The sequence below is a fragment of the Drosophila willistoni genome, unplaced genomic scaffold, assembly GCF_018902025.1.
Source record: "Drosophila willistoni isolate 14030-0811.24 unplaced genomic scaffold, UCI_dwil_1.1 Seg169, whole genome shotgun sequence".
In the NCBI taxonomy this organism is placed as follows: Eukaryota; Metazoa; Arthropoda; class Insecta; order Diptera; family Drosophilidae; genus Drosophila; species Drosophila willistoni.
The window spans coordinates 512,606-540,598 of record NW_025814128.1 but is presented as its reverse complement, the minus strand read 5'-3'; the positions used below and the strand labels follow the sequence as shown (position 1 = coordinate 540,598).

Below are 27,993 nucleotides of genomic sequence, written 5' to 3'. Positions count from 1 at the left end.
AAATTAAAATCACCTACAACTATGAGCATGTCTTGACTCGAAACTAAAGAGGAGACAAACTGAATTGCCTCTAAATGATTTAAATATACCACCATGTCTGACAATGGTGGAATATAGGAACAAGTAATGAAAGCATTAAAAGATTTAAAATTTACTTTAACACCGACAAACTCAATCTCCTGGGTACTAGAAAATTTAATCATTTCAGATGATAATGCAGCATCAACAGCTATCAGAACGCCACCACCTATGCGAGAAATCCGGTCACGTCTGAAAATAGAAAAGTTTGTGGAAAAAACCGATGCATCAGCAATATCAGGTTTTAGCCACGTCTCTGTGAAAGCTAGAATGTTATGCTCAAAAGAAAGACTATCTACATAGAGATTAGAAAGTTTAGATTTCAGTCCTCTAACGTTCTGGTAACCCAGGATAAGGGACGAAGCTAGTTTTTTGACACACCAGCAGATGCTGATGTGGCAGGAATAGTATTAGTTGTTATTGTAGGCAAGCGAATCGGTTGCCGATTTTCCTTTTTTACAGTATATTCCTTAACTATCATATGTTTAGGCCAAAAATCTTCTCGACATATAGTGTCGAAGATATTGGCAGAAACACTAATTTTAAAGGACGAAATGTCCCGAGAATAAGAAAATTTAAACTTCTCCACCGCAATATTCGAGACGTTAACTTTTTTCCGAATATAGGCTATTACATCATCAGATGTGACAACAGGGTCTAGCCTAGAAACAAATATATGTTTCTTTGGTGGTATGCCAACGAGATGCCGCGGTCCCGAAGCGTCAGCCGCAGCAGTAACGTTGGACAAGTCACCCACTGCAGCAGTCAACTTGTTCACGGGGCCCTCGATACTTTTAGAACTATCGGCAATTTCCATTGGAATGGGTAATTGCCCAGACACATCGGACACTACAATAGGCATCGTTTTTAAGAGATCATTCCCAGGTGATACCGGTAATTCATTACTAATAGCATTCACAACCGGGCTCTTAAACAATATCAATTGCTGTACATTAGGAGTGGACGGTGCATGAGACCAGTCGGGGACGATAAGAGACGCCGGCGGATCTACAGATACCGAAACACCCCAAGGACTGGTCCTTTTACGTTTCGGAGACTCATTCATAAGCGATAAACTTCTGAACTGAGTCTCCACCGCAGTAAACTCCGCTTGGAGAAAATTAAAACCTGCCCTTAAAGTGTCAAAACTATCTCTAGTCCGCCTCATGAAAGAGCGCATCTCAATTTCGACCTCCCGGCAAGCATCACATCCATATTTTAAGCCATCACCTTTAGCAATAGACTCCTTGATTCTGCCTGTGTAACCTGCACACTTAACGTGAACCGCATTGTCACACAACCAACAAAGAATATAATCATGGGAGTCAACCGCATTAGTGGCAACTATGCAATTATTTTTTGAGCAGACAACCATTTTATCAAAAAGTTTAATTTAATTACAAAAGGAAATACAAAAACCAGAGGGCCGGGGTTAACTTCGACCGCGTCAAAGTTTGTATACCCTTGCAACTTTTTTGGTAACTCTTTCCTTACCTATAGCCGTCAAAATAGAAAAACGTTTTATCCAAAAAGGCTAATCTTTGCGAAAGAAAGCCTACAATCTTAGCATAGGAAATAACGAAGATATTGATCAAAGTCACTGTTTTCCACCGATCGTTCCTATGGGAGCTATATGATATAGTAACCCGATCTTTATCAAATTCGGCACAGTCATTAACAGATATATTAAACTAACAAATGTTTAATTTGAAAGCAATCGCGTCAAAAGTAACGAAGTTATTGACAAAAGTCACTGTTTTCGAAAGATCGTTCCTATGGGAGCTATATGATATAGTCATCCGATCTTGATCGAATTTGGCACAGTCGTTTATATATGTAATTAACTCACCAATATTAAATTTCACGACAATAGCTCAAAAAATAACGAAGTTATTGAGAAAAGTCACTGTTCGTGACTTTGGCATTTGTATGGGAGCTATATGATATAGTGGTCCGATCCGGCTGAATCCGAGATATACAACGCCTGCAGTATATACAAGCCTACATGCAAAATTTCAGCTCTGTAGCTCCAACGGTCTAGGAGGAGTTTGCGTTGATCCAGACGGACGGACGGACGGACGGACATGGCGATTTGAACTCGTCTCGTCGTGCTGATCAAGAATATATATACTTTATATGGTCGGAGATGCTTCCTTCTATGCGTTGCACACTTTTGACCAAAATTAATATACCCTTTTTGCAAGGGTATAAAAATAAAAAATAAAAATTCTAAAGGTAAAAAATCTGTGTATAAGAATATACTGACCAGTTCTGACACAAGGGTTAATGTGCAGAGTAAGCCTTCACAACTAAAGAATAAAAAGAAATGAAAACACAAACACAAAAACACGTATCACAGAGTCGCGGGTAGGCAAAACACGAGAGCGCAAATCAATCAAGAATAGGAAAGAGCGGAAGAGCGCGTCAAATTGAACACATGCAACAACAATTTGTACGCAAGAGCGCAAGAATTAGTTAAAACGGTAAAGACACAAAAGCAAAAGAGATAAGCAAAACAACCACACCGCTAATGCGAGTATTGTTGTAAGTTTTGATTTTATTTCAATTTAAACAAAAGCGACAGCAAGTATTCGCGAAATGAAAATAAAAGGGTTCTAGGGGGACAAGATTACACGTAGCGCAAATGTTTGGGTTATTGCAATATTTTGCTGTGTGACCCAATAACTGGCGTTTTGGGATTTCAGCTCTTCAATAATTTCTTCTTCGGGGACATTTATGAGATAGGGAGCGTAAATAGTACCTTTCACAAAGATTAGAGAATTGTGGCATTCCACATCGCAGATGCCAGGCAAATTGGTAACTTTAATGAATTTTTCGGCGATTTGCTATGACTTTACTAGTACCAGGCTGCCGTCGCGAAGAGAGGATATAGAAATGACTTCTTTACTTATGACATTTAGAGCTCGATGTACTGCGAAACATAAACTCGGATATCGGCTTGCCAGTGTTTTTAGATGTTATGATAATAAATCGGTGATTTTGTTGGGTTTAAGTTTTCCTGAAATAATTTTCAGTTTGCTAAATGAAGTTTTTATCTGTGTGTTTTGTGTTCTTTTCGAGTGTGTGCAGTCGGAAATAGTTGAATTCGTATTGGATAGTGGTCGCTTCCATAAAGATATTCGTCTGAAAACCAGGACGAGTTAAGATTAAATGGTGGAGAGCAGAATGTTAAGTCTATATGGGTGAAGGTGTTATGCGTAGATAGTGTGTCCTCATTATTTAAAAGAATGAGATTGCTATTTTGAATAAAGTGAGCGACAACATTTCCTCTTTGATTGCTTGAGAATGCTCCCCAGGTTGAATGCCAGGCATTAAAATCTCCAACTAACATCACTGGCTTATTGAAGTTATTTATCAGGTTACATATAAAGATCTTGCTCAATAAATTTGTCTATAAGTGAGAGATTGTAACGATCCTTTTTCGTCCTTCGGGATGTTTTATATTCTCTTAGGGCTAGGTTCGGCACAAGGAAATTTATTTTGTGCCTCAGTGAAGTTAGAACTCGACGATTTATAATTTTGAATGTGTGTTGATATTTATTTCGTATACTTTTGGGTTTGTTTGAATATATATTTTATCTAATGATTTGGTTGTCGATTGTATTGGTACGTGTATATTTGGTTTATATATATTACTCTTGGCTGCTTGCGGAATTCATAAGGTTACTCGTAGGGCCTTATAAACTCGATGAACTTGCTTGTACTAGTAACTTGTAGGCGCAAAATATTCTTAAGGTTACTCGTAAGGCCAAAAGAGATTTGTTGCTTCACTTGTTGTTCACTTGATCAGAACTCGATGACTTGATAACTTGATGATTTGCTGCTGGCCTTATATACGCATCCTGGGGCCTCCAGAATCACTTGGTGTGATACCGCTATGCAGCTGGTAACTTTCTATCAGCCCATCGCTTTCATCCAAACTGTTGCTGTGCGTGGTGAAACTCCCATAAAAGTTCTTGGCGCAGCCGCATCTACTTTCTCGACTGCTGTGCGCCCATTAACTTCTTGTCCCTTTCGCTCCGCTTCACCCACATAGCGCCTCTGTTGCTATGCGGGCCTCCATCCTTTTTTCTCCAGTCCTTGCTTGTTTTCTATTGGTCGCGAATCCTCTCTGGTTGCCATGTGACGCTGCCCTTGCCCGTCTCCTTCCTTGCTTTTTTTGTACGTAGAATTATTCATAATGCATAATATATTGCGTTTTATTTCCCCAGTTAAACCAATTCGATTGCTAACTTAGTCAATACATCATCAATATATTCGCCTCATAAATAACAACGTCATATGTTTCGAATATATGTAGGGCTTCCCCAAAGTTTAACCCACCTGCGAAAACCACGCGCTATCAGATTCTTCAATGACTCCAAGCTTTAGCACCTCGTTAATTTTTTTATTTATTTTCCTCTACCGGAGATACCGGAAAATGCAGTTTCTTGATGGCCCACGTCTACAGAATGCTTAATCAACTTTGTCTTTCTTGAACCCAAAATGCTAAAAGAAGGAAATAGCTTGATAACTTTGTGCAACTCTGAGTATCCCCCTGCATTTAACATGTGCCTTAAGCACGATAGTATTGGATCAAATTTACGCCAAAAGCCAATACCAAGATAAGTATCTAGAGTTAGGCTAGGAAAAAGAAATAATTCTTTACGATCCCTATATTATCAACTATATTCCGCGGACGAATGTCAGCTGTTGCCGCTTCTGTTAAAATCACATTAGTGAACTTCCTGTTCTGAATGACCTCTTTGGTCAAGTGCTCGCCTATGCTCATACTCGTACTTGAATCCAAAGTATCTATTGAAAATCCTTACACGAGTCTCCCAGACTCTAATGTCATTTTCCAAAAATTTCGGTTCCTGCCATTTGTAACGAACACGCGGGTGTCGGAATGCACTCTATGTCTTTCTAACAAGTGGCACGGCTGAGCTCAGGGAAAATGGGGTGGTTCTTGTGCTCTCCCAAAACATACGCTACATAAGTAAGATGAAGACAGAGATAAGGAATTTAGGTATACTTAATAGGGATTTTTGTGCATAGGTAGTGGGTGTTATTGGAAGGACCTAGATGTCATTGCCATCTTGTAAAACCTTAGGAATCTCGGTATTACCCATATTTTGGCTGTCTCTTACGTCAGGTGACCAAATAAACTAACTCAGCAATTCATCATTTCATACATATATTCAATTCAAAGAAAACCAGAGGGCCGGGGCCTAACTTCGACCGCGTCAAAGTTTGTATACCCTTGCAACTTTTATGGTAACTCTTTCCTTACCTATAGCATTCAAAGTGGAAAAATGTTTAAGCTAAAAAGGCTAATGTTTGCGAAAGAACGGCCTACAATCTTAGCATAGGAAAAAACTAAGATATTGATCAAAGTCACTGTTTTCCACCGATCGTTCCTATGGGAGCTATATGATATAGTTACCCGATCTTTATCAAATTCGGCACAGTCATTTACAGATATATTAAACTAACAAATGTTTAATTTGAAAGCAATCGCGTCAAAAGTGACGAAGTTATAGACAAAAGTCACTGTTTTCGAAAGATCGTTCCTATGGGAGCTATATGATATAGACACCCGATCTTGATCAAATTTGGCACAGTCGTTAATATGTGTAATTAACTCACTAATACTATATTTCATGACAATAGCTCAGAAAATAACGAAGTTATTAAGAAAAGTCACAGTTCGTGACTTTGCCTTTTGTATGGGAGCTATATGATATAGTGGTCCGACCCGGCTGAATCCGAGATATACAACCCCTGCAGTATATACAAGCCTACATGCGAAATTTCAACTCTGTAGCTCTAACGATCTAGGAGGAGTTTGCGTTGATCCAGACGGACGGACGGACTGACAAGGCTATATGAAGTCGTCTCGTCATGCTGATCAAGAATATAAATATAAATAAATATATGTGTATACTAGCTACTCAATACACATATTGTCACTCATCGAAGTCGGTCGTGTTTTTTTTGCGCTTTCGCTTAATTTTTGTCTTTCATTCTTTCGTGAAGCTAATTTATAATATTCAATTTAAATTCATTGCCTTACTAATTTTTAATAAATCGCTATACTCATCACGAAGTTTGCGTTAAATTTACAATCATTTATATAAATTTATAATCAAAACTTTAACAAACGCAAATATAATTTTGTTGTTGCGCTGCTTAGTTTTTGATTTCGTTCTATTTTTTGCTCCCACCCGCGCTCACAATTTACAGTTCATAGTTTGTTTTTGTTTGTGTGGTGTTGGTGCTCTCTATTCTTTTGTTTTCTCTTTTGATCGCGCTCGCGGCCGTTATCTTCGCGCTGGTGACAAGTTTTTGGTGTTGTGTGTTTTAATACAGATAAATACAAATATTCTCTCTTTTTGTTTTCTCTTTCTAATTTGCATATTGCAGATAGCTTTTGATACAAACCTTGGTTTGTATACGTCTCTTAACATATATATACATTTTTCCCTTTTTATTTACATATTGATTTATAATTTGTTTTTGTATAAATCAATTATTTAATAATGTCTATCTGTTGTAAATATAATTGCAATAATCCCAGCAAGACCACTGAAGACTTTCTTTACTGTTGGCTGTGTGACAATGTAATGCACTTTAAATGTGCTGGTTACACAGTCAAGGTGCGGGACAGTATTGCACAGCGAGGCGGCCTTAAATGGGGCTGTGATTCGTGTCGTGGCTTGGAGCTCGAGATGCGAAGTTTTATGAAACGCACTGGGGATGCATTTAAAACCCTGTCTGTTCGATTCAGAAGTTCTAAACTTTTGATTGAATCTCCGACGCGAAAGAGGGCCAGGTTTCAGGGCGCGTTTCTCAGTCCGTCGGCACATTCGTCTCTACCAGTTCCGGCTTTCGACATTGACACTATGTCACCAAATGCACAGCAGCTGATATCGTTTAGGAGTCCGGCTTTGGCAGGTGTGGAGTCTCTTCCCATTTCCCCTGGAGACAGTATCCCCCTACTAACGCGATATCGGTTGTAGTTTCCGAACCGTCCGGGCAAACATCCGTGTTCAGGAATATTGCCAATAAAGTAGTTACAAGAGGAGCTAGTAAAGTGCTGGCTGCTTCAGCTGCTGCTGCGTCTGCTGTAGACACTACTGCTGTACCTAGTATTCCTAGTTCCCATGTTGTAGTTCCACCCAACAAGAAAATTTTTATTTCGAGGCTTGATCCCAATACTACTTCTGAAGAAGTCATAGCCTACATCCAGGGCAAAGTTCAAGCACCAAACATTGAATAACGTTCCTTCCGGCTCGTCTGCACCTGTTGGCGAGTCAAAAAACTAATTTCGTCCCTAACTCTGGCCTATCAGAACGTACGGGGACTAAAGACTAAACTGTCTAAACTCTATGTAGATAGTCTAGCTTTTGACTTTCATATTCTTGCCTTTACTGAGACTTGGCTGAAGCCTGATATTGCCGATGCTAATGGTGGTGGCGTTTTGATCGCTGTTGACTCGGCGTTCTCGTCTGAAATTGTCCAGTCCTCCAATCAGGAGATTGAATTTGTTTGTGTTAAATTTCGTTTAATTCTTTTTCTGCCTTTATTACTTGTTCGTATATTCCACCACAGTCCGACTTGGCAGTATACACTCACCATTTGGAAACTATTCAACTAATTTCCTCATATCTCTCTGACAAAGACTTGCTCGTTGTTCTGGGAGATTTTAATTTACCTGAGATTGCCTGGACCCTTTCATTTGATTCTTTATTACTGTTGCCCTCCTTGTCACATTGTTTCATAGATGGTCTGCTTGAGTTGCCCCTAACTCAAATAAATCCTGTCTGGAATACGCGGAACAGATCACTAGATCTGGTATTTGTGTTGGATTCTTCCAACTGCGATGTTTCCAGGACTGATCCCTTAGTTATCCCCGAAGGCAACTTATATCCAACTCTGGATATAACCTTTGACCTTCCTTTTGGTGTTATGTCTCGACATAATAACTCGATGCCTCCAACCCGATGTTTTCGCAAGACAAACTTTACTAAACTTGAAAAACTCTTGTTAACTAATGATTGGACATATCTGTATACTTGCACGGATATGGACTCTGCCATTTCTGTCTTCTATAAAACTCTTGAGTCGTTCTTTGATGTATGTGTCCCGCGTGTGACTCTAGGAATGGTCTGATAGACCTCCTTGGTTCTCACGTGAGTCATGAAACTCGATCAAATTTTATGGTGCTGAATTTACATTGCTATAAGGATTATCTTCAGCGATGTAAACTTAGGTTTTCTCGCGATCCTAAGCAATTTTATAAATTTGTAAATGTTAAACGTAAGACATCGGTGCACCCGTCTTACTTGTCTTTCGAAAACAATAAAGCTGACAATGATCAGGCAATTGCCGACATGTTTGCTGATTTTTTCAAAACAACTTATTCCTCTTCGATTTATCAAGCAAATCCTCCTTATCCTCATCACTTGCAATCGTCTAATTGCATTTTAGACCCTGTGTTTGATGAAAGTTCGGTTCTTAGCGTGCTCAGTTCCGTTAAACCAATATATGCACCTGGCCCTGATGGAATACCAGGCTGCGTATTAAGGTTTTGCGCGGCGGCCCTATGTAAGCCATTACTTAAATTGTTTACACTGTACGTCACATCTTCCGCCTTCCCGCCTATCTGGAAGGAATCATATATTATTCCTCTTCATAAAAAGGGGAAGAAGTCCGAAGCCTCCAATTATAGGGGTATTTCTAAATTGTCTGCCATACCCAAAGCATTTGAGAAAATAATAACATCTCAATTGCAGCATTTTTATAGCTCAATCATTTCGTCATCCCAACATGGGTTTAAAAAACGTAGATCGACAACTACTAACCTATTAGAATTTACATCTCACTCAATCAAAGGGTTCAAGATTGCCGTGCAAACTGACGTCATTTATACTGACTTCAACAAGGCCTTTGACTCTGTTAATCATACTCTGCTTTTATATAAATTAAACGCACTTGGCATCCCAAGCCTTTTGCTAGATTGGATTCTTCAATATCTTTCTAAGCGTACACAAAAGGTCCTCTTTAAGTCTTCATTTTCTAAGACCATCCAAGTGACCTCTGGAGTACCTCAGGGTAGTCATTTGGGTTCATTGCTATTCACTCTTTTTATAAATGATCTTCCATTGGTAGTGTCACATTCTCGGGTGCTTATGTACGCGGATGATGTCAAGCTTTACCTCAGTTTTAAAAACATATCGTCTTCTTGCCTACTTCAATCGGATCTTAATGATCCTTAGAGTTGGTGTGAAGCAAACCTATTAAACCTTAACGGCTCTAAATGTAAAGTTATTTCTTTTTATAGATGCACTCCATACTTAGCAACTTATTATCTTAACGACACTGCCTTAGAGCGGTTAGATATTATCAATGATTTAGGTGTTCTTATGGACCATAAATTAACTTTTAATCCTCATATTTCTGCTACAGTTAGTAAAGCTATGAATGTTCTTGGGTTTGTGAAACGATGGTCAAAAGAGTTTGACGATCCGTACACAACCAAAATTCTGTATACTTCTTTAATCCGTCCTATCTTAGAGTACGGATCTTGCATATGGTCACCTCAATATGAGACGCACCAAAGTAAAATTGAATCTGTTCAAAAGCAATTTCTGCTTTTGGTTCTTCGCTGTCTAAATTGGGATCGCAATGTCAATTTGCCATCATACTCAAGTAGTACTCAAGATTCTTCAATCTTCCTTCTTTAATTAATCGTAGAGTAATGCTTGGTGCTATCTTTATTCATAAACTTTATAAAAAAAATAAAGGAAATTGCACAAGATATGTACCCTTGAGTTGCCTCGTAAGCAGTCGACAGCTCTCTCTATTACTTCTTCTCCGATTTTACTTTCGCCTACACCATCTTCTTGTCCCTCTTTATGCTCTTCTTTTCAGATTGAAGTACCCATTACAAGCCCTGGTGTACCTCAATCTATCCCTCACGGGAACTCTGATCAATCACAGGATCATGCCGGCTCTCAATCACTTGCGGATCCCAATGCTCCTCCTCCTCCACTAACTGTAGTGCCCCATCGCAAACAATTATTTATTTCTAGGCTTGCTCCAGATACTTCTGAGTCGTCTGTGGCAGCTTACATTGGTAATATTTGCCCTGCTAAGGTTTTAATTCAAAAGTTTAAGTTTTCTAGGCCTCGCGAAATCTCCTCTTTTAAAATTACAGTACCAAATGAGTACTTCTCAGCTATGGTTGACCCTAATTTTTGGCCAGAGGGCCTAGTTGTACACGAGTTTGCGCCCAATAAGCGCTCTCGTCCGTTGCCTGTCCACCTTCCTACTTTATCTTCTGCTTCAAAAAACTAATAACATCTAGTCTTTGCATTCATTATCAAAATGTAAGAGGACTTCTTACCAAGCTGTCGAACCTTTTCTGTGATAGCCAAACCTTTTCAGCTGACATATTAGCTTTCTCTGAAACTTGGCTTAACTCCTCTGTTCTAGATAATGAAATTCTTTCTAATAATTTTATTTCTTATAGGCTTGATCGTGTTGGTCGTCGTGGCGGTGGAGTACTCATTGCTGTAAACTCGAATCTGTCTTCAAGTGTGGTGCCGATTGATCTCCCCTTAGGTGTTGAGTTTATTTGCGTCGAAGTTACATGTTCTAACTTTAGCCTATATATCTCTTGTTCTTATATTCCTCCAGCTTCTGATACCATGATCTACGTGCACCATGCTGATGCTTTACGAACTATTTTTGGTCGTCTTAAAGATCGGGATGTTCTTATAGTTTTAGGTGATTTTAACTTGCCTAATATTTCTTGGCTTGTTGATGATAATCTATCTTTCTTAATTCCTTCATCTCAACATGTTTTTCTTGATAGCCTACTTGATTGTCCACTATATCAGTTGAATTCTTTCCTTAACTGTTCTAAAAGAATCCTTGATCTTGTTTTTGTCTCTGATCCCACTGTTAGTGCTGTATCGCAAACACAGCCACTAGTGAAACCTGAAGATCCTTATCATCCTACCATTGAAGTTACTATTTCTTACAATTCCGTTACTAATTTATTTAAAAACATCTCAAATTCTCGTCGTAGATGTTTTCGTAAAACAAATTTCAATCTTCTTAACAGCCTTATTTTCTCTTTTGATTGGTCGTTTCTATTTGAGTGCTGCGATATAGATTGTGCAGTGAAGTTTTTCTATTCTGCTCTTAATTCTCTAATTGATAAATGCGTTCCTTATGTGAATGTCTCTACCGTCTCCAGCTCGCCAGTCTGGTTCACACGTAGGCTCTCTAATCTTCGTAACATTAAATCGAGATATTTTAAAAGATTTAAAAAAACTGGTTCGCGACTTGACTATGCAAATTATTGTATAGCCAAATCTCAATTTTGTCTCTTAAATACTCAATGCTACAACAATTATCTCGTTCGCTGTAAGGCTGAATTTTATAATAACCCCAAAAGATTTTACAACTTTGTCAATTCCAAAAGACGCTCTAATGTCCTACCTTCCACCTTCAGACTTAACGACCAGTCTGCTAATAATGATTTAGATATTGCAGATCTGTTTGCTAAATTTTTTCAGTCGACATATTCTACTACTGTTTCGGATCCCACACCCTATCCCTTTTCAATCCCACATTTAAATTGTATGTTTTTTCCCAGTATTACTGAAGACTGTATTCTCTCTAGCTTGTCATCTATGAAGTCTTCCTTCGTTCCCGGGCCTGATGATATACCTAGTTGCATCCTTAAAATGTGTTCTATTTCCCTATCTAAGCCTTTAGCTCGGTTATTCTTTATATCGAGTGAGACTTGTAGATTTCCTGATATTTGGAAGGAGTCATTTATTATTCCGCTTTTTAAAAAGGGTAGCAAATCGGATGTTTCCAACTACCGTGGCATTGCCAAACTTTCGGCAATACCTAAACTGTTTGAGAAAATTATTACGTCTTCTCTTCAACATCTATCCAGATCCACTATTTCTCCTTGTCAGCATGGTTTCATGAAAGGTCGTTCGTCGCTTACCAACCTTTTAGAATTGACTACCCTTGTACACCATGGCTTCCGTAAAAAGTGTCAAACTGATGTTATTTATACTGACTTCAGTAAGGCTTTTGATACGGTTGATCATTCTTTGCTTCTCGCGAAACTTAACATCATGGGTTTTTCACCAAAATTATTGGGTTGGTTAAAGTCGTATCTTATTGGCAGAACCCAAAAGGTGTCTTTTCGTTCCTCGATATCTAAAACTGTTCGAGTTACGTCAGGTGTACCCCAAGGCAGTCATCTGGGCCCACTATTATTTACATTGTTTATAAATGATTTGCCTTTGGCCTTGGCGCATTCACGCGTGCTCATGTTTGCGGATGACGTCAAGATTTGTTATTCCTATAATGATCCTTCTTTCCAACAGTACTTGCAATCAGATCTCGATGCGTTCTGTGATTGGTGCCACGTTAATAAATTACACCTTAATGCCTCTAAGTGTTCTTTTATGACTTTCAGTCGTTTGTCTCCGCTCCTAGCTTATTACTCTATTAAGTCTGTTCTGTTAGATTGTGTTCCATCATTCAAAGACTTAGGCGTTATGTTTGACCCTAAACTTTCATTTAATGTTCATATTTCTTCAATTGTCAACAGAGCAAGCTGCCTTCTCGGCTTCATTAAACGTTGGGCCAAAGAATTTGATGATCCCTATGTAACAAAGGTTTTATACACTTCGTTAGTTCGCCCTACTCTAGAATATTGCTCGCCAGTGTGGAACCCGCAATATGATGTTCACCAGCGTAGTATTGAATCGGTACAGAAGCAATTCCTAAAGTTTGCGCTACGCGGTCTAAATTGGGACCCGGGTCTTCGCCTACCTTCTTATTCTGATAGACTTCTTCTTATTAATCTTCCTTCACTTTATAACCGTAGGCTTGTTTTTGGCATTCTCTTTCTCCATAAACTAGTCAACGGCGAAGTCATTTCTACCAATTTACTAGATACGCTGTATTTTTGTGTTCCCTCACGTCGGACCAGAAACTTTTTTCCTATTCACCTTAGTAGATGTCTGACTAACTACTCTCTTCACGAACCTCTTCGTGTTCTTTGCCAATCTTTTAACAACCTTTCTCACCTTATCTCTCCTCATCTTTCTGTCACTTCTCTTCGCGCTATACTTTTTAATCATCTACAGCGAAACCAATGAAAATATTCTGGACTTGGATTGGCTGCAACTCATCCCTGGCCACATTGGCTGTGAATCGGGGCATAGCTGGCACCTTGTGCAAATAAAACACCTCCACCGGGCCGGGGATGTTTAGTTGTGTATAAAGCTAAGCTACCTTCTTTATTTAATTACTATCTGTCTTTAGCTTAAGCTTTTTCGTCGACTGCTGTGTTAGTTGACGTAAATAAATAAATAAATAAATAAATAAATAAAATAGACTCTCCTGAGCTATTGAACCAGTTAAACCTATCTGTACCCCGTAGACCTACTAGATATTTTATTCCTCTATCCTTAAAACACTGTAGTTCTAACTATTCTTTGTATGAACCTTTTCGAGTCCTATGTTCTGATTACAATCTTCTCTATCCCGTAATCAGATCAGAAGCCTCTCTTTCCCTTGTGAAAACTTCTATTTTAGCACATTTAGCTCGTAATTAGCTGTAGTTAATCATATTTTTAATTGTTTGTCCGTTTTATTTGCGCTTGCGTTTATCTGCGCCCCACGGTCGGTCGGGCGGGAGGTGGACAGCGCTCTGCTTGGGCTCGCGCGAAACAGGCGCTGCTGGTCCTGGTGTCTGGTGGTATGGGCCACTTAAACGCATTGTACGCGTCAACGTCCAGACAATATAGAAATATCAAAGAAGCTAACATCGGCCATGCCGAAGTTATATACCCTTGCAGTCCTTGGTAATAATAATTTTACATGTTCAAAATTTGTTTTCTGCAACTCAATTCATCAATATACAAACAAAACAATTTTACTCTCTATTTTACAATTATTTTACAATCACATATGTAAATTTCATAGCATACTCCGATTTTTATGAAAATGTTTTTTCTAGTTCTTCGTGAGCTATATGATATAGTGGTCCGATCCTGATGGTTTTCATACTTTATTTTTCCCGGGTAATAAACAAACCCGAAAAAAAATTTCAGCCCGATAGCTCTTAAGACGGCTGAGTAAAACGCATTCGCACAGACGGACGGACGGACAGACGGACAGACGGACATGGCTATATCAACTCAGCTTCTCATGCTGATCAAGAATATATATACCTTATCGGAAACGTCTCCTTCTGTGCGTTACAAACATCTGACCAATTTTATAATAACCTCTGCAAGGGTATAAAAACTAATAATATAACAACAAATTTACCTGCAAATATTAATTTCTAAACTCATATTGCCAGCGAAGCCTCATTATAATGGCACGAATTTTGAATTTTGACGCCGGAGTGTCATCTCAACATAACGGAAACTCACAATTGCGCGAATCCATTAATCGTTACGAACGTGGAACAGAAAAATTGAATGAAACACTGTTATATGCAGAGAAGTTTCAAGGTTGAGTGAAATAGGTTGGTAAGTCGAGTGTAGCTGGCAAGTTGAGTGTAATTTAAAATAATCGAGTGTAGTTTGGCAAGTTGAGTGTAATTGAAAAAATTAAAAGACGACTCTTCCCTAGTAAATCATTTCCACATATTTGATGAATTGTAGTAAATTTCAATGATTAAAAAGAAAATAAAACTAAAATAAATTCCAAAAACAATTTGAAAACAAAATAAAGCAAAACTCAAAGTGCTATCACTCAATTCAGAGCACAAATAATTATAATAAAAAAAAACAAATAAAAACAGCAACAATCCAATTATATCGTGGATTTGCTTTTATGATGAGGCAGGGTGCTGAAAGTTTAAATGAAAGCGATGATGTGTTTATCCTAGACTCAGGAGCTTCAGATCATTTAATTAAATATAAAATAGTGTTCCTGTTGAAATATTGATTGCCAAACACATGTAATTTTAATTTGAATATAATCGACAGTGAAATCAAAATGAATTTGTAATAAATTAGTATAGCCGGTACTTGTACATCTTGTGAATAAAATCCTCAAGGGTATAAATGTAACTTTTAGTTTAGTGTCAATCGATTACGGACCAACCCGCGAATTGCCAAAGTTTGGATGGTATATAAGGTGTCTGTGGGGAATTGGATCCTCCCCAACCGGTTATCTTGGGTCCTGTAGCCAATACCTTGGCTGCTGCAGCTGTGAATGCCGGAGGAAGCGTTATCAAGCACATATCATAAGCCCAGTGACCGAGGCCTTGGCATTTACAGCAATGAAAGCTTTATTTTGAATTCTAGACCGGTTAACTTTGGTCCAAAAAAGCTGTAAGAAAGGATTCATTGTGTGAATCTATCGATGTGTGCACAACATTGTGTTATTATTAAGATTTAGCTTCTGTTAAAGTGCACTTTATTATATAATGTCCGAATGGAAACGTATAGAGAGGAAAAAGAACCCTGACCTACCGACGAACTATCACAGCATAGTGCGCAAACCCCGAATCTCTTTTCCCAGATACACCCTGCACTGGATAACGATAGGCTGCAGGATATAAGTCGGCACATTACAGTCTTCAATAGTTTGAAGCGGTAGTTGTTGGAGTGATGCTGCTGCTCATCGCCAATTTGTTAGTGTTTTTTTCGACCGCGGCGACATTGGGTGACTTTATTTCAATGCCTAAAGATGAACCCTTCTGAGAACGATAGGATTTTTTTCGCTTATAACTTACAAAGGTAACTTTAACACAGTGCGCCATTGAGGTTAATTCTATTTAACTGTTTATCAAAATGATGTAAACGAAGTTTTAAGTCGAAGTGTATTTGTTTCGACCGTATAGGAGTGTTGTGAACTAAAACTACTGAAATAAAATATTAATATTTTTATACGACTGTGCCAAATTTGATCAAGATCGGGTGACTATATCATATAGCTCCCATAGGAACGATCTTTCGAAAACAGTGACTTTTGTCTATAACTTCGTCACTTTTGACGCGATTGCTTTCAAATTAAACATTTGTTAGTTTAATATATCTGTAAATGACTGTGCCGAATTTGATAAAGATCGGGTAACTATATCATATAGCTCCCATAGGAACGATCGGTGGAAAACAGTGACTTTGATCAATATCTTAGTTTTTTTCTATGCTAAGATTGTAGGCCGTTCTTTCGGAATCAGAAGCCTTTTTAGCTTAAACGTTTTTCCACTTTTGATGGCTATAGGTAAGGAAAGAGTTACCAAAAATGTTGCAAGGGTATACAAACTTTGAAGCGGTCAAAGTTAGCCCCGGCCCTCTGGTTTTAAGTGCATTTTATTTTCCTCTTAGTCCAAAAACAATCTCAAAAAAATTTAGGGCGGAATTCGATCCTGGGTAATAAAAAGAACAACAAAATTTTAAAAAATTTCATCCCGGTAGCTCTTTAGATGGCTGAGTAAAACGCATACACACAGACGGACGGACAGACGAACATGGCTATATCAACTCAGTTTCTCATGCTGATCAAGAATATATATACTTTATGGGGTCGGAAACGTCTCGTTCTGTGCGTTACAAACATGTGGGTATAAAAATTAGTACATTTTTACATTTGCATACCATATTGTGAAAAAAAGTGAAAGGGTCATTCATAACAATAAAAATTTAAGTAAACCCATTAATTAAGAAACATTTGTTTCTATTCTTGTCTTTTTGTAAAATAACATCAATAATGTTAACAATGTACTAATATTTAATTTCATAGCATGCCATCTCGTTCACTCTTATGAAATTTGTACGGTGCTATGTATGCTTATATGGAAGCATCACGCCGAAAACTTTAGGTGAGTTCCGCGCCCATTAAACATTAATCGATTGGCCCCAAATTTTTTTGAGATTGTTTTTGGACTAAGAGGAAAAATAAGTGGATTGTTATGTTTATGATAAATGATCTGATCAAAGTACATATAGACATACGTATATGCATGCACTGTACATAAGTGGTCTCTGACTGTGGTTTATGCTGTGTGCTTGAAAAGCATTTTTTGTGAATTTATGCTCCACTTTGGACGTTGTTTATTGTTGTACAAACGGTTGACGTTGTGACTTCAATCTATAACGTCACTATGTAGATATGTATTTGCAAAGGTGATGAGCAAGGTCGAAGAAAAAAATTTCCGATATAGCGAATTAGAAAGGAACAGAGTGATAGGCTTAAGGTTATGAATGTGCATGTGCCTTAATGCAATTATGCATTACATTACATTAGTAATTAGGTTAAGAAAACGTACTATAACAATAGACATGTGAAGTGCAACTGACAAGTTTGAACGACAAATTTAGAACAAAGAAATTCTTCAGTTGGTAAACTATAAAGGTGTTAAATATTATAACGACACGCAGTGCATAATACATACTAAATCATGTATAAAACTACAAACTCTATATCTACCCAAAAACATCAAATAATAATGCTAAATTTTATATATGTATGCTTATATGGAAGCATCACGCCGAATATATATATATATATATATTATCTATACTTTTTCGGTAATGTTTTTTAACGCCGCCCCTATCTCTCTCTCTCTTTTTCTTTCTTATTATTTTTCAGTTTCATATGGAGGATTTTAAATACTTTGATGACAAAAATATGAATGGTTCTTTTGAAGAAATTAAATGTGGATCTAATTTAAATAACCCAGATGATTTCAGAATGGCATTAAAATTATTCAAAAGGAAACTATATTCAAGCTGTCATAATGTGCTTTTGGATATATCCAGCTTTGACGATGACACGTTTTTAAGTCGATTTTTGTTTGCGAATAATGGCAGTATAGTTAATGCGTATCGGCAATTCGTAAAATATTTTAAGTTTAAAGAGCAAAATAAAAGTTGGCTAAAGAATATGAGTATATTTGACAATAAGATAGAGCTCTCACTTCGAGATGGAAATCCTAGAGTTCTTAAAAGTCGGGATAGAAAGGGCAGAAAAATACTTACATTTTTGGCAGCTAATTGGATTCCCCAAAAATACACTTTGCTGGATTTATATCGGTCATTTTTATTAACAATAGACAAACTATTAGATAATGTCGAGAATCAAGCTCTTGGTTTTGTTGTTATTGTGGATTGGACAGATGTCACTATGAATCAAGCACGTTACTTAACACCAACAATTATAAAACTCATGATCGAAGGATTACAGGTAATTTCTACATTATACAAGGTGGCGCAAAAGAAGTCATCCGGTCAAAAAAAAGTCACCCGATGTTGTTTGGCTCTAATTTTTTTTTTTTTATAAAAAACTTTAATTCTGTTTTTAAATTATGTTCATTTAAACATTGAGAAATTTATTGGCCAAATAAACATAAATTTTTTTTATTTAAAAAAAAATGAGAGCCAAACAACATCGGATGACTTCTTTTGGCCCGGATGACTTCTTTTGCGCCACATTGTACATATAGGTATAATTCGGTAAATATTTACTTATGACCGGATTCAGCTCGATCTATCTGCGGGGAATGGTTGTGATTAACGGTGGATGTGAAATACCGATTCCCACTGGTACAATCCACCATCCACTATGTCTTAAAAGCTAATTTTACAGATTCCACAGATAGACTTGTTCCAAAGTGCAGAGATGAAAATATTAAATATATATTAAATAGATTTTAGTTTCTGCAACTGTTGAAATATCACAAATATCAATATTTTAGATACTTAGTAATTTATAAAAGTTTGCATATTTGAAGACTTCAAATGGCCATAATACATTTTTCTGTAGGCCTATGCCTATATATGTATATATGTACATACATACATATATCCAATATTATATCGGTTTCGACCAATTTAAGCCAGTGAAACTACAATTTAAAAGATAAATTTTAATTTTCATATCTCAGCAAAATTTCATCTTTTAAAATCAGTGTTCCACGGGGGCAAAGAAGGATTCCTTTGGCTTCTATTACTCGTTCTTCTTCAACTGTTTCGATTCCTTTTTTATCTATTCTTTCTTCTACTCTATCAAAAAACTAACAAATTTAACCTCTAATTTCAATATTTTTAAACGTGTTAGCTCAGATCGTAGGGTTGGTGGAGTTCTTATTGTAGTAGATTCCGCCCTACTATCGGGTCTGATAACGATTCCTGTCTCGAATAATATTAAATTTATATGTGTCAAATCATCTTTTATTGGTGTTTCCATTCTTTTACCTGTTCTTTAATTCCGCCTTACTTACTACACTTGTAATCTATTAAATTTATACTTGAATTGCTTTGCCCACTATAACTGGTCAACAATTAATGGTAACATAACGTTGCTGCCCTCCGGGTGTCACGATTTAATTAATGATCTGCTTGAGCTTATGATACGTCTGACAGATTTCTGGATCTGATTTTTACTTCTGATCCTAGTTTTTGTGAAGTATCTAGAACTAGTCCAATGGTGTTACCAGAGAATAGCTTTCATCCAACTTTAGAGTCATCTATTAAGTTTCCCAGCCCATCTCCGAATGTCATCCTACGGTATGCACCCGATGTTTTCGGAAGACTGGCTTTGTCGCACTAAATAATGCCTTAACACCGATTGGACTAATTTATATACTTGTACGGATATGAATTCCGCCATTTCTTTGTTTTATACCACTGTTGACTCATTTTTAATGACTTAGTGTTTTCTGCAATACACACAAATCACCATGCCTTACGAGGGAACTGTCAAAACTGAAGAATGTTAAGTCTAGGTATTACAAAAAGTATATAGTCACGGATCTATCATCGAATCTTTCTCGTTACTTGGCTGCTAAATCGAATTTTACTGTTCTTAATTCTGAATAATTTAATAATTTATAACAAGGTTGCACGTTGCAATTTTCCTAATATCCGAAGGAGTTCTATAGTTTCGTTAACTATCTCTCTTCCATTGTGTGTAGTTTTTAATAATGCTTTTCTGATCAATCTATTTTGAATCTATATACTAATCAAAAAGGTACAACTCTAGTCAGATATATCCATATCCTATAACGAAATCCAACTGCATTCTTAATCCTATTATAACGGAAAGGTATCGCTTTATTTTACCTCTTCACAAATGTGGCAATTGTGGAATTTCTAAATTGTCAGCGATACCTTAACTGTTTGAGAAAATTAAAACGTCTTATCAGAAACCCATGCTGGTACGGCGAAAAAATTGATTTACATAAATGGGTTTCTGAAAAATAGATTTACCACAACTAACATTTTACAGTTTACATTCTTTGTAATCCAAGTTTTTAAAAAACAAACGCAAACTCATGTCATATATACGGATTACAGTAAGGCTTTCAAATCGGTAAATCATGTGTTACTTAAGCTGAATTTGGTTGGCTTTTCGTATGGTCTCTTGCTTGTATTTCACAATATATAAGCAATAGGAGGCATAGTGTTCATTTTGGGTCCTCTCTTTCTAATTTGTGTTGAATCGGAAGTCTCACAAGGATGTCACTGAATCAGCGGCTACGCAGGCCTTTGTTGACACCGCATGCCAAATGGACCTCCCTCTCCAGACGGTGACTGCCGACGAAGTGCAAGCAGAAATAAACCGGATCAAACGCACCAAGAGCCCCGGCATTGACGCCACTACTCTGAAGTTCCTGATGATAAATCGTCTTTGTTGTCCTTAATATAGCGTCACATTCTCATATAGTCGCAACTGGTAGAAGCTTTGTGGGCCCTGCGTATGGCGACGAAGTCTCCAACCTGGTATCCGGCTTCTAGATTTCTTTTACTGTCAAAGTGCTTTTTATAAGACTTTTTCGCGTTCTGCATCAACAGTTGAAGTTCTTTATCCAAACTCCATTCCTTATTTAAATTTCAAGATTTGCTCATCTCGCTGCGCTACTTGATGCTTCGATTCCTTAAGCTCCTGCTCAACACGTTCCTTTGCAGAATTGACCTGCTCTAGCTTGGTCATGTTTTCGAAATCCTTTTCCTACAATGGCTTGGTTTCATTTTGTTTCTTCTTCAGGACAAATGTCGCCTCATCACGCTGCTGGGTCTTTTGTCCGATTGTTTGGGATTGTCATGTCCAACATTGACCTGATTGCCTCCTTTGGCCTCAATTTTAACTGTCTTTGACTGAAGAGTCTTTTGTAGTTTTCTCAAAGGCTCGTAGGGCCTTTCTAGGTCAGCTTCTGCTGCCATCTGAAGCTGAAATGTGGTTCGAATTGCCTGCAGATCAGCCCTTAGGTTCTCATTAATCATCTCCAGGCTAACCACATGTCGCTCCAGCTGAGCCTTCGCACTGGCCAAATCTGAGGATTGTCGAGATGTCTCGGCAAGCTGTTCATACCTGGTCTCCAGGAACCTTTGTTGCATGTCCAAAGCTGCTCTTAGATTTGTACCTGTCCACGTAGACTCTCGCTTTTCCTGCCATTGATCTTCAAGAAATTTTCTCAGCGCTGCCTCTTTGGTCAAAGTTTCACACGATTCGGGAAAGAAAACTTGTATACTCCTGCCCATGATGAGAGATCAAGTTTAGCTATAAAATCAAATCCGAGCAGCGCGTAAAATTCAATTAGTCTTTATCCCCAACAACAACAAATTTGTGCGAAGTCGTCTCCTGATTAACGTAACCTCTGCTTCAAAGCATCATACTGGGCATATCATACTTGGCGTATCATATTGGGCGTATCACATTAGTTTCCAGACCTCGCAGCTTCGAAGTCCATCTCTTTATCATGACGCCTGGAATATTGTAAAATACCGTCTTTGTCACAAGGGATTCATCTGCTCCCTTATTTACCAAGCACTCCACATCGATTCCGTTGACAGCTATCTTCTTCATAAGTGTTGCGGCACGAACAACATTAATGTGCGCAGCCATTGTAGCATTTCGTATCGGCATCGCAATCCTTACGAAAATGCTCAACTGCCCCACAATTAAATCAGTGCTTTTTCTTATCTGATACATGAGGCAATCTCTTCTGATTCGTCTCGTTGGCCAAAAGAGGTTTCGCTGATCTTTCGGCAACGTGCTCATATACTGCTCCTGAAGCTCTTTAAAAGACTTTCAACTATAGAAAGTATATCTTAAGTCTATCGCGATCGCCAGTGTGGAATCCGCAATATGATGTTCACCAGCGTAGTATTGAATCGGTACAGGAGCAATTCCTTAAATTCGCGTTACGCGGTCTTAATTAGGACCCGAGTCTTCGCCTACCTTCTTATTCTGACAGACTTCTTCTTATTAATCTTCCTTTGCTTTACAACCGTAGGCTCGTTTTTGGCATTCTCTTTCTCCATAAACTAGTCAACGGCGAAGTCATTTCTACTAATTTACTAGATACGCTATATTTTTGTGTTCCTTCACGTCGGACCAGAAACTTTTTTCCTATTCACCTTAGTAGATGTCTGACTAACTACTCTCTTCACGAACCTTTTCGTGTTCTTTGCCAATATTTTAAAAGCCTTTCTCACCTAATTTCTCCTCATCTTTCTGTCACTTCTCTTCGCGCTACACTTTTTAATCATCTACAGCGAAACCAATGATAATATTCTGGACTTGGAATGGCTGCAACTCATCCCTGACCACATTGGCTGTGAATCGGGGCATAGCTGGCACCTTATGCAAATAAAACACCTCCACCGGGTCGGGGATGTTTAGTTGTGTATATAGCTAAGCAATCTTTTTCAATTAATTACTATCTGTCTTTAGCTTAAGCTTTTTCGTCGACTGCTGTGTTAGTTGACGTAAATAAAAAAATAAATAAATAAATAAAGTCGCTTTTCAACTGCAAACCGTCGACAATATAGCGGATTACGGACTGCACATCAACGTCACCAACCACAGCCAACTTTATCATCTGAAGAAGATACTCGTGAAATGACTCCTGATTGTGCTGCATTTGCTTCGTTGACCAAATTCATTCGCCAGCATCATCCGTAGCTCCGAATATTGGCATACTTTTATGGCCTCCAGAAACAACTTTGCCGTTTTGGTCATTTTGGCACGTTCTTGTATATACATTTGCTTTATATTTGGGCCATATGCCTCAGCATTTAATTCAAAATTTTGAAACCAATGTTTCACCGGATTTGTTTTGCCATTAAATTCAGGGATGATCCCAACTTCAACTGCGTCTCTGCTGCACTCTGCTATTCTGTTGTCTGCTGTACTCTTATTTGTTCTGCTGTTAAACTCTGCTCTGTAACTCTCCATCATACCTTACATATATACTTTATATGGTCGGAAATGCATCCTTCTATGCGTTGCACACTTCTGACCAAAATGAATATACCCTTTTTGCAAGGGTATAGCAAGAAAAGTATTTTTTTTTATCTTTTAATTCCCAAACGGCATGTTACACAAAACGAAGCCATCTGGTGGCGAAACGGAGTTTGCCGGGTTTTCTAGATTTAAGTATATTATACCTTATTTTATGTTTGAAAGAAACACATAAGGGTGGAAATATTATTTTTTCAAAAAAAAAAAATAATAATAATAATTATTAAGCAGCAACAGTTGGCAGTTGCCAATATTGCTTAGTTGGTTGGTACGGTACTGTGGTTTCGGTGAAACTCGCAGATTCTTCGTTTTATATTTATAAATCGTTTACTTATAATTTATAAATTTAAGTGATTAAAACGATTAAAAATATTTAGGCGAAAGGAGATTCGCGATAATTCAGATTGAAATTTCTATAATATGATGGCTTGAGTCATAATAAATACTTATTTTCTTGTGTAATGTGCAGTAAGGTTATTCGTCGCGGACTCGAACACTTTATTGGTCATGTGTGACTGTGAAATAATATCTCTGGCTTCACTGCGCCTTTGCCATTTGGCATTTTCCACTTGTGCCAGGCTTGGATTATGGAATGGTACCTCCGACGAGTTGGCAAATGAAAAATGTATACTGGATTTTCTCCATCTTAAACTTTAGTAGAATTGCTTGTCGAAAAACAAAAACTGAATTAAAATTTAAGTTTTTGAAAATGCCTTTCCAATATTATATTGCTTAAATAATTTATGCTTACATATTATTTTATTATTTTCACTTCATCTTATTTCAGGACTGTCTTCCAGCTAAATTCCTTGCCATACATTTCATTTGCCAACCGTGGTATATAGGAATGACGTCGACAATTTTAAAAAAATTTTTGACTGACGAGATGCGAAACAGAATTTTTTTTCATGGCTCTAATTTGATTTCTCTTCATAATCATGTAAATAAATCGGTTTTACCACCGGATCTAGGAGGTGAAGGACCTACTATAACTACTTTAGATTGGTATCATTTTTTGTTAGAATCTAGTCAAGACATCACCAATAACAAATCCTACAAACTGCAAGATATTCTGGAATATTCAAAAATACCTTATAACGAAGCTGAGACCGAAAATAATAATTTCCAAAATATTTAAAGTGAACAAAATTTCATCATCGAAGTGATTAATAACATTCTAAAAACACTAAGTTTTTATATACAGAAATAAATTTTAATTTGGAACCGTGGTTTAGCTATTATTTTAAAGTATAACGAAAAGGTTTTTAGAATTTTAAGTCTGCCATAGAAATAAATCAGACATATATCAAAGCAAATCTAACACAGATTCTTGAACATACCTTTGACCTATGTATTAGCTTAACTGTGATTGTTGACGTAAGAAACTTAAATTTTTTTTAAAGAAATGTGAAATATTTGTTTTCTTAGCGATAAGTTGTAACTTGACACGAACATATATTTTATTTTTGCATTTAATGTGATAAGAATACAACAATAACACAACGTAAAAAATTCAATAAAATTATATCAAGATTAAATAAATTTTTTTTGGTTTTCCATTTTTAAATTTTAATACCATTTTAAATTACGTGGCTTGGCCAAGAGCAAAATAATGATTTTCAAATATTTTCATATATACATAGTATAACTCCCATAGAAACAATCGGATAAATTATATAGCTACCATAAAAACAAACGATAAAGTAGCATGCTACATGCGACAGCATGCTGGAGCCTAAGCTTGAAAACTGTTCTGTTAAAAAAAAAACGTTTTTCTCGTTGGCGGCTATAGGGAAGGGAAGATTTACAAACCCTAACCTATCCTTTTTAATTTATTTGTTTCCGTCGACTGATCAGTATCATCTTTACGTACTGGATGATCGCTATTTGGATTCTCCTCCTTATTGTCAACTGGCTGCATGACGCCAGTTAAAGCTGCCGCTAAAGCTGTGTGCTTGAACATGTCAATCAATTGTAAGTAATCTACCCGCTTTTGGGATTGGAGGCCAATCCTAACAGAACAGTTTTAAAAAAATTGCTATCAAGCAGAAGTTTCTTTCAGCCCAGCATATTGTTGGAGTAATCCGATACATCTGTAGAGAACTTGAATGAACTTGATAATTAACGCCACAGAGCGAGGACGAAATTGGGTAACTTCCGACACTGGGTGTGGTGTTCTTCTTTCGAATAGCGGATGGTCTTGGTCTCATTACTCAATGCGAAATCGTCAAGCGGCCAAAAATACTTTCAGTAGACATATCGAGCTAAAAATTATACTGTAAGGGCTATAGATAATTGTATCTGTAATATTTAAAAGTGGATGGACTTGTGCACGCGCACTCCCATCTATGCACCCACTTCCACCCACAAAAAATATTAATTTTTTGGTTTTTATGTAAATTTTATTTTTTAAATTGTGTCTTCTAATAAGTCAATAGCAGACCTCAAAAGCGTTAATCTGTGTCTATTGCAAATTTTTTTGATTCCTGAAATTAACAGATCTGAGCTTAAAAGTAATCTACTTGTTTAAGAATAAACATCGCGTTCATCTGAAATGGCTTCACCAAATCAGATTGAACAAAGAAATAAACAAAACATGCGTCCACACTCTGTGGAAAAGCACTCAAGATTTTAAGAACGGCGCAATATCAAGTCGCCAACGCTGTGCATGATATAAACAAGCATTAATATAAACATTAGAGTAAGCATTTTTAAGAACAATTGTCGCCTCTTAGAGTCTAAGAATTCTTTGATGTACACAAGACGTTTGTTAATAAAATCAGTTCATATTTTGAATTCAAGTGATGAAGTTGGGCTTTCAGTTTTTGCGGTGCTGAACTCCTCTTCACTACTCATTAAGTCAGTATTGGTTATAACTCTTGAAAGTTTACGGGTGTGCTTCAATCTGAATATTTTAATATCTTTATTTCTTGCCTATGCGGCCTCTTTAGAAAGTTCTCCAATTGATACCAAGCAATGTTTTATTACTTCAGAGCCGTGAATAAAAAGCTTATGAACAGTCGGAGTAAGATAGTACCAACGATATTCACTGACAAGCAGCTTAGCGATTTCAAAAGTAGTCTTTAAAATTTTTCTTCATTTATTTTGTGTTCTGAGGACATGGCCTGAAGAATTGTTTAGCATTTTATAATCAAAACCTCATTGAGTCCTATAATTTTGGCAGATTCATATAGATTCTTGAAAACCTTTCTTGCTGTGTTGCCATCATTGGAAGTTCCACTTCCACCAGCTTTGGGTTTGTCGACTATTAATTAATCCCATTACATTTCGAATGTCTGTCTGAACTTGTTGTTTCCTTATTAGTAGCTTCTGCTTTCCTTCATGTGTGCGAAATTGCCAGGCTTTTTGGTCCTGTCTGTACGAAATATGAAGAAAGTATTCGAAGAAACGCATATATGAATGTAATGTTGATGCTGGTCGTGGATTCTTCCAAATAATTGTAGTACGAGATTACAAACAAACTTCTATCTGATAAATCAATATCTGTGACCTTTTGTTTGTACTCTGCTTGCCCAGTGCTTCCATCGAATCCGCCACGAATCCCCACTTTCCAATCAGAATCAGGTTATTGGCCGAATCGTCCTTGGTATTTTAAATAACTTCAGCCTGAAGTTGCAATATGCGAGAGGCAGTGGGATCCAGCAATCTTCGAAGTTCACCATAATTTCCTTTGGATAGCCTTTGATTTTGCAAATTGCAAATTTTTTCATAGCTGGGACAATCGCTTGAAGTTCTCAATTTTACAAATTCACGAATTAACAGGTATTGGTACTTGGTTAAGCTTGCTTCCATGAAAAGCGATAAAACTTAATCAATATTTGCTTCCGAACATACTAGATTCGATCGAAAACTGGTACACAAAACGACTCATCATGTTTTGCCAGATCGGCTATTCTTAGTCTTTTTGTCCTTTGAGAAGATTCAATGAAATCTTTTTTCGGCCTTCCACAATCAGCACTTTTTTGTATAAGTGGAGACTTGTTGGGAGCGCAAGAAGAAAACTTCTTGTGTTTGTATTTTTCCCAAAAAGTTACAATTTTTTTACAAATGTACCCAACACGATTCCGCAGTTATATCAACTCGGGAACGTAGCCGCAGTCTTTTATGTTGCCGTGTACAGCTTCAACTTGTCAATTTTTAAGCGTTGGTTCTATTTTTAGTGCACCATAGATTAAAATTATATAGATGGTCAAAACACACACATAAGATTCGCCTACCAAAATAAAATCCAAACAAACAAATAAAAACCAATTAAAATTATTATTTAATAAACAAACAAATTTGCAACCATATACACAAATATGTATTACATGCGAATATGAAGACGAAGACAAAAACAACAAACTACTTGCAGCGCAAAATGACCTTGAAAAAACGTACGATGCCTTTAGTATTTTGTCGTTTATACGCACATATGCCACTTTCTGTGGCTAGACTTAATACATTTATTATCTTAAATCCAGATAACCACAGTGACATACATATAAACCAATTGAAGAATTTTGTGGAATCACAACTAAAACTGCACCTAAGCATAAAAAAGACGTTCACAAAACACAAAAAACATTAAATCAAATAAAT

At 37.1% G+C, this 27,993-nt stretch overlaps 1 protein-coding gene across 1 annotated transcript in view; it reads left to right on the top strand.

The window, feature by feature from the left end:
* Positions 1-24,611, top strand: part of LOC26529579 (clavesin-2) — a 61,444-nt gene extending 36,833 nt beyond the window's left edge. The window contains exons 2-3 of the mRNA XM_023178169.2: positions 17,737-18,330; positions 24,179-24,611. Of these exons, the coding sequence (XP_023033937.2) occupies positions 17,743-18,330; positions 24,179-24,529 (939 nt within the window). The 5' untranslated portion in view covers positions 17,737-17,742 and the 3' untranslated portion in view covers positions 24,530-24,611. The remainder of the gene's footprint in view (positions 1-17,736; positions 18,331-24,178) is intronic.
* Positions 24,612-27,993: the final 3,382 nt, after the last annotated feature.